At 51.8% G+C, this 12,045-nt stretch overlaps 1 protein-coding gene across 1 annotated transcript in view; it reads left to right on the forward strand.

The window, feature by feature from the left end:
- Nucleotides 1-11,679, forward strand: part of ADARB1 (adenosine deaminase, RNA specific B1) — a 44,895-nt gene extending 33,216 nt beyond the window's left edge. The window contains 2 exon segments of the mRNA XM_021071524.1: nt 6,970-7,148; nt 7,886-11,679. Of these exon segments, the coding sequence (XP_020927183.1) occupies nt 6,970-7,148; nt 7,886-8,065 (359 nt within the window). The 3' untranslated portion in view covers nt 8,066-11,679.

Below are 12,045 nucleotides of genomic sequence, written 5' to 3' on the forward strand. Positions count from 1 at the left end.
TCAGCAAGTGTATAGAGAACATGCTCAACATTATAAAGCTGTTTATGACAAACTCACAGCCAACATCATACTCAATGGCAAAAAGCTGAAAGCATTTCTTCTAAAATCAGGAACAAAAGAAGGATGCTCATGCTCACCACTTCTAATCAACATATTGTTGGAAATCCTAGCCACAGCAATCAGACAAGAGAAAGAAATAAATGTATCCAAATTGGAAGAGAAGAGGTAGACTTGTCATTATACGAAGATGACAGGATACTGTATATAGAAAACCCTAAAGACGCCACATAAAAACTAATAGAACCAATAAATGAATTCAGCAAGGTAGCAGGATATAAGATTAAAATACAGAAATCTATATTGTGTTTCTATACACTAATAATTTGATAGACATTTTTCACAGAACTAGAACAAGTAATCCAAAGATTTATATGGAACCATAAAAGTCCCAGAATCGCCAAAGAAATCCTAAAGAAAAAGAAAACTAGAGGCATAACCCTCCCAGATTTCAGAAAATGCTACTAAGCTGCAGTAACCAACAGCATGGCACTGAGACAAAAACAGATATATGGATCAATGGAATAGAATGGGGAGCCCAGAAATAAACCCACACTCCTCTGGTCAATTAATCTTCAGCAGAGGAGGCAAGACAGTATCTTCAACAAATGGTGTTGGGAGATCTGAACAGCCACATGTAAATCAATGCAGTTAGAATGTACCCTAACACCATTCAGAAAAATAAGCTGAAAATGTCTTAAAGACTTACATATAAGACATGACACCATAAAACTCCTAGAGAGACCTTAGGCAAAACAGTCTCTGGAATAAATCTTACAAATGTGTTTTTTGTTTTTTGGGTTCTTTTTAGGTCAATCTCCCAAGGCAGTAGAAATAAAAACAGAAATAAACAAATGGGGCCTAATCGAACTTTGAAACTTTTGCACAGCAAAGGAAACCATCAACAAAACGAAAAGACAATCTAATAGACTGGGGGAATATCTGCAGATAATGTGACCAACCAGGGCTTAATTTCCAAAATATACAGATAGGTCATACAACTCAACAACAAAAACAGCAACAAAATGACAAAAAATTAAAACATAAAGCAAAACCCCCATCCACAAGCCAATAAAAATGAGCAGGAGACTTACACAAACATTTCATAAAGACATGCAGATGGCCAGTAGGCACATGAAAAGAGGCTTAACATTACTAATTATTAGAGAAATGCAAATCAAAACTTCAGTGAGGTACCACCTCACACTGGTCGGAATGGCCATCATCAAAAAGTACAAACATGGAGTTCCTGTTGTGACACAGCGGAAACCAATCCAACTAGTATCCATGTGGATTTGGTTTGATCCCTGGCCTCGCTCAGTGGGTCGGGGATCCAGCATTGCCATGAGGTGTGGTGGAGGTTGCAGATGCTGCCGGATCCTGCATGGCTGTGGCTGTGGTGTAGGGTGGCAGCTGTAGCTCTGATTTGACCCCTAGCCTGGAAACTTCCACATGCTGCAAGTGTGGCCTTAAAAAGCAAAAAAAAAAAAAAAAAAAAAGTGCAAACAATAAATGCTGGAGAGGGTGTGGAGAAAGGGAATATCAGTTGGTGCCACCCTATGGAAAAAAGCATGGAAGTTTCTTATAACAATAGAGTTGCCATATGATCCAGCATTCCCACTGCTGGGAATATATCCAGACAAAACTATAATTTGAAGAGATACATGCACCCCAATATTCATTGCAGCACTATTTACAGTACCAAGAAATGGAAGCAACCTAAATTTCCATCAGCAGATGAATGGATAAAGAAGATGTGGTACATGTGTGCAGTGGAATACTATTCAACTGTGAAAAAGAATGAAATAGCGCCATTTGCAGCAACATGGATGGACCTAGAGATTCTCATAGTATGTGAAATAAGTCAGAAAGAGAAAGACAAATACCATGTGGTATCACTCATATGTGGACTTTAAAACATGACACAGATAAACTTATTTATAAAATAGAAACAGACTCACAAATGTAGAAAACAAACTTACGGTTACCAAAGGGGAAAGGGAGTGGGAAAGGGGAAAGTTAGGGGATTCTGATGAGTAGGCACACACTGCTGTATATAAAGTAGGTAAGCAACAGGTTGTGTTGTACAGCACAGGGAACTACATTTAATACCCTGTAATAAACCCTAATAGAAAAGAGTATGAAATAGATATAAAACTGAATCACTTTGCAGTATATCAGAAACTATCACAATACTGTATATCAATTACGCTTCAGTTTAAAAAAAAAGAAAAATTTCAAATAAACGACCTAAGCTACCACCTAAAAGAACTAGAACAGTAAAGCCCCAAGTCAGCAGAAGGAAGGAAATAATAAAGACCACACAAGAAGTAACTAAAACAGAGATAAAAGCAATAGGAAAGGTCCGTGAAACCAAAAGCTGGCGTTTGGACAGAGAGACAAAATCGATAAACGTTTGAACCAGGCTTAGCAAGAAGTAAAGAGAAAGGACCCAAATAAAGAAAATAATAAATGAAAGAGGAGAAACAACAACAGATACTACAGGGACAAAAAATAATAATAGATTACTATAAACAGTTATATGCCAACAAATTGGGCAGCCTAGAGGAAAGGATAGGTTTCTAGAAACATACGGCCTACGAAGACTGAGTCGAGAAGACACAGTTTGAACGGCCAGTCCCTGGAGGTGAAGTTGACCTGTACTTGTTACCATAACTCAAGTCTAGGATCAGACAGCTTCATAGAGAACTCTATCAAACAAGTAAAGAACTAACACCTATCCTTCTCAAACTCTTTTAAAGAATTAAAGAGGACACAATACTCTCAAAATCATTCTGCAAAACCACCATTACCATCATACCAAAACCAGACACACTCCAAAAAAAAGAAACGACAGGCCAATATCTTAAATAAAATAGATGGCAAAAATCCATAACAAGATACTAGCAAACCAAATCTGAAAACACATAAAATGATCCCATATCATAATCAAGTTGGATTCATTCCAGGGTGGTTTCTCATGTGCCGACCAATCAGGGGCTACACCACACTCACGAAAGGAAAGACATAAACCACATGACCACCTCAGCAGATACAGAAAAAATGACAAAATTCAACATTCGTTCATGATAAAAAAAAAAAATACCCTTAACAAAGAGGGAATAGAGGGAACCCGCTAAACCCATAGAGATGTATGCAGTAAGGCCATTTACAGCAGACCCACGGCCGACATCATGCTCAATGGTGAAAAGCTGAAAGCCCTCCTGCTAAATTCAGGAACAAGACAAGGATGCCCACTCTCACCGCTTCCTTCAACATAGTTTTAGAAGCCCTAGCCAAGCCGTCGACAAGAAAAAGAAAGAAAGGCACCCACAGTGGAAGGGAAGCAGTGAAACTGTCACCGTTTGCAGATGACATGATCTTTTATGTAGATAACCCTAAGGTCTCCACCCAGATACTGTTAGAATAAATGAATTCAGCAAGGCAGCAGGATACAGGATGAACACAGAGAAATCTGTGTGGTCCTATACATTAACCATGAAATATCAGAAAGAGAATGTGGGGGAAAAATCCCTTCTAAAACTGCATCAAAAAGAATAAAATACCTAGGACTGTACTTAATCAAGGAGGTAAGAGACCTATAATCTGAAAACTATAAACTATTGGTGAAGGAAATTTAGGATGATACCAAAAAATAGAAAGATATCCTATTCTCTTGGAGTGGAAGAATTACTATTGATTAAATGGCCGTAGTACCCAAAGCAATCTACAGATTTAATGCAGTTCCTATCAAATACCCATGACATCTTACACCAAAGGAGAACAAATAATCCTAAAGCTTATATGTACCCAAATAAGACCCCAAATTGCCAAGGCAGTCCTGAGAAAAAGAGCAAAGCTGAGGTATAACCTGTCCAGATTCAGACTATGCTACAAAGCTACACTAATCCAAAGAGGGTGGTGCTGGCACAAAAACAGACTCTTAGAGCAAATGGAACAGGGTAGAGAGTCCATCAGTTAACTGACAAAGGAGTCAAGAATATACACTGGAGAAAGGACGGTGTCTTCCACAAGTGGTGTTGGACAAACTGGGCAGCTGTATGTAGAACAAGGAGATTAGACTAGCCCCTCGCTTTTATAAACAGAATTTTGTGCACGAAAATAAGCTAAAAATTGCTGAAGGACCTGAATGTAAGACCTGAAAGTACGAAACTCCTAGAAGAGAACATGAACAGAACTCCCTTTGGTGTGAACCCTGGCAGTGTTCTCTTGGACCTTCTCCTAAGGCAAATGAAAGAAAAGCAAAGATAAATGGCCTCACTGGACTTACAAGCTTTTGCACAACAAAGGAAGCCACTGGCAAAACAACAAGACGCCCTGTGGCTGGGAGAGAATGTGTGCAAGCGACCGGCAAAGGGTTGTCGTCCAGACACGCACGCAGTTACACAGCTCAGAGTCCAACAAGCAAACAACCCAGCAGACAATGGATGGGAGACCTGAATGGAGGCTTTTCCCAGGAAGCCCTCCGAAAGGCCAACAGGCACCCGGGAAGATGCTCACCATCACTGATGAGGGAAATGCACATCCGCCACCGTTCCCTATCACCGCGCACCTGTCAGGATGACTGGCATCAAAAAGACAAAAGATAACCAGTGCCGGTGAGGAGGTGAAGGAAAGGGAACCTAAAAAACTCCTAAAACCTAAAAACCTAAAAGCTCCTAAAAATAGGAGTTCCCTTGTGGCCCGGTGGGTTAGGGATCCCACGCAATGCTTGGGGCTCGGGTGCATCAGACAGCCTGTGTCGCCATCGCTGCTGAGTGCTGTGCACTCGCCTCCCCCTACTTTTTGTTTTGTCTTTTTAGGGCCGCACCCATGGCACATGGAGGTTCCCAGGCTAGGAGGTCAAATCAGAGCTGTAGCTGCCGGCTGACGCCACAGCCCCAGCAATGCCAGATCCGAGCCACGTCTGCGACCTACACCACAGCTCATGGCAATGCCGGAGGCCAGCAATCAAACCTGCGTCCTCATGGATCCGAGTCAGATGCGTATTTGCTGAGCCCCGGGACCTCTGCCTCCCCCCAAACTCCGCTCGCATTTTGTGTGTTTGCAGAAGAAAGGCCCCTTTCTGTCGAGACTGTAAGTGCATGTTTTCCTGGCTGTTGTGCAGGTGACTAGCCGTTTCTCTAACCCTGAGTATCTGTCACGTTCATTGCGAGTGATGGGTTTGATGACACAGTAATACACGAGCAACCACAGAAATGCTCTTGTCAGGACAGAAAGTGATCAGGCAGCTGTAAGTTTTACTTGTATCGGTTACTAGGCCAGTTCACAGTTTCTGCGTATTTCTGCTCTGAAGGTTCTCTCTCAGCACTTAGTTTACAGCAATGGAGGGACACGCATTGCCAGCTTCGTTGCTGCTTTTATTGTTCTCTGCACAGGGGGCCTGCGCTTACCTCGTTGCCCTAGTTCTCGCTTGGCAGCTCCGCAAAGATGGGCTCCTCCCTACCCGCCCCCCAGGGCGGCCCCGGAGACTCAGAAATGCGCCCTTGGGCCCAGCTGGGGCTGTGCCCCAGAAAAAGCGCCTGCTTCGCATTGGAACCCTGGGTGAGCGACTTTCCTGTTGCCTTGTTTTCTCCACTCTTGCTGAAGATGGTACTTTATTTAGCTTAAAATAGAAAAGCTATGTGTCCAGTTAGTTAGGTGGCCGTGGCTCCTTCCAGTGTCAAATGGAATTTTCTGAGGTTTAGGTGTCATTCAACAGTAATCCTGCATTGCGCCCTTCCTGTCGACAAGCAGTGAAGTTGCAGAGGACAGTAATACCAGCACGAAGCATTTATTGGTGAAAGATTCCGCTCCGCTGTGGTCGGAGGTGCCCCACGGATCCCGCTGACAGGTCCTCCCCCTCCCCCTCCAGCCCCTGCCCAGCCCCTCCCCCGCTCTGTCTCCGGAGAGTGTGTGGCCTTGAATGAGCTCAGTGACAGCCGGTGACCCATGGAGCCAACCCCGTGCCAGGCAGGTATGCTAGTGACAGCACCAAAGACCCCGACGCGCTGGCCAAAAGCCCCAGAGCGCGTGGCCAGAGGGTCCTGCGGGCAGAGGCTGAAGATGAGGAAGGGCTGGCCTCAGCGCCTGCCTGTCTAGGAAGAGGCTCCGTCGGCGAGGGTCCCGCCTGTGCCCACAGCCAGGCCAGGACCAGCTGGACTCTGGGCGCCTGCTCTCGAAGGGCCACGGTCCTGGCTTTCCCTCCAGGCTCTGCCCACGGTGGGGACACACCCCAGAAAGAGGCAACGGCCGCCCCGCCAGCTCCCTGTGTGACCAACCAAGATGTTTATTCTCACATGTGAGTGACTCACTGTCAAACTTCTGAGGAAAATGAGCACCAAAGAGAATGATCCATATGAGAAAATGGGGCAACTGAGAGGACAATTCAGAGAAAGGAAGAGGCTGTAAATAATACGCCGCATTGATAGGTGCAGGGTAATGAGCAAGAACAGAAGTGAGAGATCAGTTCGAAGGCCTGAAAAGGCCTCCTGTAGCCGGTAACGCAGGTGGCACCGTCAGGGGCGCTGGGTGCTCCGGGGCGGCCGCGGGCGGGCGGGGCTCGGTCATCCGGCGGTCGCGGCGGTGGCTCGGCCCGCGGAAGGCTTAGGCTGTGTCAGACTTTCACGGAAAGTGAAATAAAGCAGTGCTCACGCCTTGGGATGACGAAAAGGACTCCGCGATTTCACGGAGAAGGCGGAACCGCTGCGTGAAGCCCGAAGCAGGGCTCAGAACGGAGCCCGTCTCGGGGGACGGGGTCTGTGGAGGGAGCCGCCCCCACAGGTTCCCGCCCCGGAGCCGCGAGGCTGGCGCCGCCAGGAAGGGGGCACATCGGAGACGTCGAGCGGTCCCTGCAGCCCCGGCGGGGGCCCCGCGATGGGCTCGCCGTCACCGTGCCCCGTCTCCTTCCAGGCATCAGCAATGCGGAGGCGCGGCAGCCGGGGAAGGCGCCCAACTTCAGTGTCAACTGGACGGTGGGCGACTCGACCCTCGAGGTCATCAACGCCACCACGGGGAAGGACGAGCTGGGCCGCGCCTCTCGCCTGTGTAAGCACGCGTTGTACTCTCGCTGGATGCGTGTGCACGGCAAGGTACTGAGGCGCCCTCGGCCCCGCGCCTGCCCCGCCCCCGCCGCCCCGCCCCGGCCCCACCTGGCGGGACCCCACCCGCCGTCCACCTGGGGGGCCCCCCACTGCCCCCTCTCCGGGCGCCGCAGCTCAGGCGCTGCCCTGGTTCGCTTAAACCCCCAGGAAGGGTTCTAAACCTGTTTATTTTTCCCCCAGCCACATGCCCTTTCCCCCCCAGAGAAAATCTTACGCAGTCCATCAGTATTTTACCAGTTGTCAATTATTTGTAGGTCAAGTCACAGCCTTTACTTGTCATGGACTGACGGTGCGTGTCCACCTGGCAGGAGCCCCTGTGCTGGCTGCCAGTCTGCACCTAAGATCTGCACAAAATCCAGCTAGCGGAGGCGTGGCGGGCGGGCCTCCAGTTCTCCCTGTGACCAGAGTAGCGGCCGGAGGTGGTGTTTGTTAAGCGTGAAATTGGGACCAGCCCTTGGTGGGCGCCTCAGCGCCTCCACCCCAGAGCCTGGCCTCCCTGCCTGCCTCTCTACCCTCGAAGCTGCCCCAGGAGCTGAGGACCCAAACCCTCAGAGGGCCCGTCCGGCGTGGCTCTGTGTGACGTGGCCCTGGGGACGGCACCAGTGGGGGCTTGGCGGGTCCCCCAGAAGCCAGCACACTTTGAAACGCAATTTTGGGGACATTTATTTTCTGTGGTTCTCGCTTAACCAGGTCCACTGTGTTTTTGTTTTTCAACCTGTTTGCAGGTCCCCTCCAACTTGCTACGCTCCAAGATCACTAAGCCCAACGTGTACCACGAGTCCAAGCTGGCGGCCAAGGAGTACCAGGCCGCCAAGGCCTGCCTGCTCAGAGCCTTCATCAAGGCCGGGCTGGGCGCCTGGGTGGAGAAGCCCACCGAGCAGGACCAGTTCTCACTCACACCCTGACAGGCGCGCACGCGGCCCCGGACCTCACACCCAAACCGGGGGCAGGTGTGGGATGGGGGGGGCAGCAGGTGTGCGTCACGGTCCCCGGAACCTCACACCCGAACCGGGGGCGGGCACGCCCTTTGGGGAGGGTGCGGGAGGTCGGGGTCCGTCTCAGGGTCCCGGGTCGCCGCCTGGCCTCTCTCTGCAGCCGCATCTCCCCTTTTGAATCCCCCAGTGACGGCTCCCGAGCTCGGGTTCCGTTTAGAAATTGAGTTCTACTGAGTAGGGCTTCCTGAAGTTTAGGCAAATAGAAATTACTTTGTGTGAAATTCTTGAATAATTAATTTATTCAGAACTAGGAATACAGTTTATAAAATAAGAGATAATTATGTCAGGTCACTCGTATGCCACATTATTTTTATTGCAAAAAAGCCTCTATAGAAGGAGACCGCGAGAACGGAGGCAGGAAGCAGAAACCTGCACACACCGCCGCGCTGGCCACACGCAGGCCCCCCCCCCTGGTGGGTGCCGACCCCCACCCAGCTTCCCTGGGAGGAGGCCCCGCGTGCCGGAGCCCCGTCCCGGGCGCGGTGGCTCGGTGCCCTCAGGGGAGTCGTCCAGGTCCCTGTAGCCTTCAGTCTCCTCCAGAAGCTTCTGTGCAGCGTAGGGTCGCATCATGGAAAACATCTAAATCAGAGAGCGAACGTGGCCAGTAACCCGGGCCACTCTCTCGGGTTTTTACACAGCATCTCCTTGCAGGACTAGGAGGGAGCCGCAGGGGCTCCGGCGCAGTCGAGAGCTGGAACTGCTCCTTCCCCGGAGGCCCTGGGTGGGAGTGACTGTCCCGGCGTGTCCCCGGGATGGAGAGAGTGAAGGAGATAGGCCTTCTTGGAAAATGGCACTTGAGGCATATTTTTCAATGACTCTTCCCAGCTTTAGCAGAGACGGGTTTGAAGTGGAAGAGTGTCCAGCCTGGAAGCTGGCGTGGCCGCGGCAGGGTCGGGTGTTGGTGGTCGTGGTGCGGAAGCGGGTGCTCTGGCCTCTGGGGCGCCCAGGACGCTGCTCAACGCCCCACCACACCGGCCAGCCGCAGGCCGGCGGGGGGGCGCCTGCCAGGCTCCTGCACGCTCAGAAAACACGGCCACGCGTCCCTGCGTTTTTACTCTTGTCTCTAGAAATGGTATTTTTTCTAATGGGGGTAGGGAGATGGACTTAGTTTTTAAAACCATGTGGATTTTGGTCACGAAGTCCAGAGCAATGTCAGTGCACGCACACAAGCTGTCCAGGACGTCCTGTGTCCCCTCTGTCAGCCCGCGGGTGACCAGAGCAGGAGCCCCCCCAGGTGAATGATGCCTTACTGTGGGGTCAGCGTGGGCCCAGCTGCGCACAGCTGCCTCTCTGGGTCGGATTCGGGCAACCGTCCAGGACAGGCCTGACACCAGGCACGTGTCCCAAGAGCACCCAGGTCCACGGAAGGTGCCGAGGGGTGGGGGAGGCAGCCAAAGATTGGGGGGGGAGTCGGGGAGCCCTGGCTGGCAGGACCGGACGGGGCCGGGGAGGCGGCCGCGCAGCCCTGCTCCCACACGACTGGAGGCGGGAAGGAAGCGTGACCCCCCTCCCCCAACAAATCAGGGAGCTAGCACTTTAAACTGCCCCTTGGGGGGTGTGTCACAGACATGCTGTTTCCCTAAGGGGCTATTTTGCATCCAGGGCCCTGAATCTGGGTTGTAGAGACTTAGAAAATTCGACACACCCAAGAACTTGATCTTTTGAGGGAAATCTCAGCCTTTGAGGACATTTTGACCAGCGGGGGTTGGGAGGGTTCCGTACTGCATTCGGCCCGTGGCACAATTCCGCCAAGAGAAGACACTGGCCTGTGCTTCGCTCGGGCCCCCTGGGCAGCTGTCCTGCTGGCGGGAGGAGGCGTCTCATTCCGCGGCACGAGCCACCGCGGGGGGTGGGGACCCCTCGTTGCCACGTTCCTCAGCCCCCACCCCCTGCTCACTGTGGGGGCGCCTCCCCCCCCCCCAGGCGGCACAGAAGGCCTGCAGGGTTGATGCTCAGTGTTACGAGGGATGCTCATCTTTTCCCATTTTGGAGATTTTTATTATATCAACACCGGTTATTTTAAAATGCACAAGCCGACATTTCACCAGGTATTAATTCCTCTGGCATTTGTTTTCCTTGAACAATCTCGTCGCCCTCTCCAGACTGTAGCCGCTCTGCTTTCCTTGCGATGTCAGCCGGTCACGCTGAGGAGGCCAGGCCTGCTGATGCTGGGGTGACCTGCCCAGTTCTCCCGAAACGAACGCAAAAGATCGATGGAGTTCTTTCATTTTTAAAACACTTCCCCCGGAGTGTGAGGCCTGCCGACCGTGCATCTGGTGATGGAGCCTGAGAGGGAAAACTCGCCGGCGTCCCCATCTCTCAGTCCCGCGAGCTCAGTGAATGCCTCCAGAGGTTTCTTATTGTCAGAACTGTACCAATGGAAAGGGCAGAGTATTTGTGATCGCATGTGGCCAGTTGTGGTGTCTGTCCCCTGGTGTGTCCTGGGACCTCTCTCCCTCACTAGAGGCGGCCGGGGCACCCAGGCTCTGCGTCCTCCTGACGGCGGGACAGGGCGAAGCGCCCCTTCCTGGCCGCGCGTCTGCACCTCCTGGAAGGCCGAGCCCCCAGCCCCAGGAACTCTCATTTTGGCCCCATCAGGAATGAGGGCCGGCCAGCCGGACGCAGAGGCGATGGGTCAAAGGCGGTGCGTGGAGTGTTGGCGGAGGGAAACCTGAAGGCTGTTTGCTTCTCCAGACGTTGGGTTACACATGCCTTTAATTTTATTCTAGAATTCGGACACTTGACATGAATGTTCTTCTGCCAAGAACCCTGTCACCGAGACACCCCTCGTATCCCCCGCGTGTTTACTGATGTACAGGCCACATGCCACCTGCATGAGCTTCCTCCTGCACCGAGACCAGCCAGGACCGAGCATGAGACGCTGTCGCTCAGACAGAGGACTTGAGATGTTCCCAATAAAACCGTGTTTCACCACTGCAGCCGTGCAGACTCTCTCCCTGCCGCTCCTCCGGGCCGGGCACGCCCTGGATCTGGAAGAGTGGACGCAGCCCGGCGAGCTGCGTGCCACCCCTGCTTCCCCTTGGGGTGGGGCCTCCGAGCAGGAGTCAGGGGCCCGGCGGGGTGGCACCGCCAGAGAAGGGGTGGGCGAGCCCGCGGGACGTGAGGTCTGAAGGGATGGGGCGGGAGGGGGTCATCGGGTGCAGTGACGGTGCAGCCGCCCCGTCACAGGTCACAGGTCGCGCTGTGATGCTCAAGTCTAGCGTTTCAAAGGACGTTCACAAGAAAGTGCGTGGAAACCCGGCTGCAGAGCCTGTTTAATTCCCGGTTGAGAAGAAATTGGGGCGCTCGGTGAGCCACGGCAGCATCGGGAGGGCCGGGTCTGGTCCCCCTGCGTGGATGATGGGGTTGGCGGTAATTTTAATTTTATTTTCCTTTAAAAATGTTTTATCTCTCATATTTCTATAATTACATGAAAATCAAGCAGGGAAATCTGAAAAGTCAAAAGTCCCACGCAAATAAAAAGAAGCCCTAGCGGATGAGCCATTTGCTCTCCTTCACATCGATTCTGATTCTGTTTTCATTTCTTAACCCGCAATAAAAGTAACATTCAAATGAAAATACATGACACGAAGAAAGGCAGAGCAGGCGTCAGAGGGAAGGCCGGGAGCGGCGTCTGCTTAGCAGGTGCGGTCCCCGGAAGGACATTTTCTCAGGGATATTGTCGGCCTGTGGCTCCACCGAGGGGGCGTCAGGCCTCCAGTCCTGTGAGGGGCCGACCCGACGGGGAGCTCGCTTCCCCTGCAGGAAAGTCTGGAGGGTGGATTGGGGGCGGTGGGGGGGGGGTGCAGGCCTGCGGGCGTGGGGACCGAGGGCTGCCCAGAAGGCCGGTGCCAGCGTGGGGAAGAAGCTGCTTAATAAGGTGTTACAGG

This window comes from Sus scrofa, chromosome 13 (assembly GCF_000003025.6).
Source record: "Sus scrofa isolate TJ Tabasco breed Duroc chromosome 13, Sscrofa11.1, whole genome shotgun sequence".
Lineage (NCBI taxonomy): Eukaryota > Metazoa > Chordata > Mammalia > Artiodactyla > Suidae > Sus > Sus scrofa.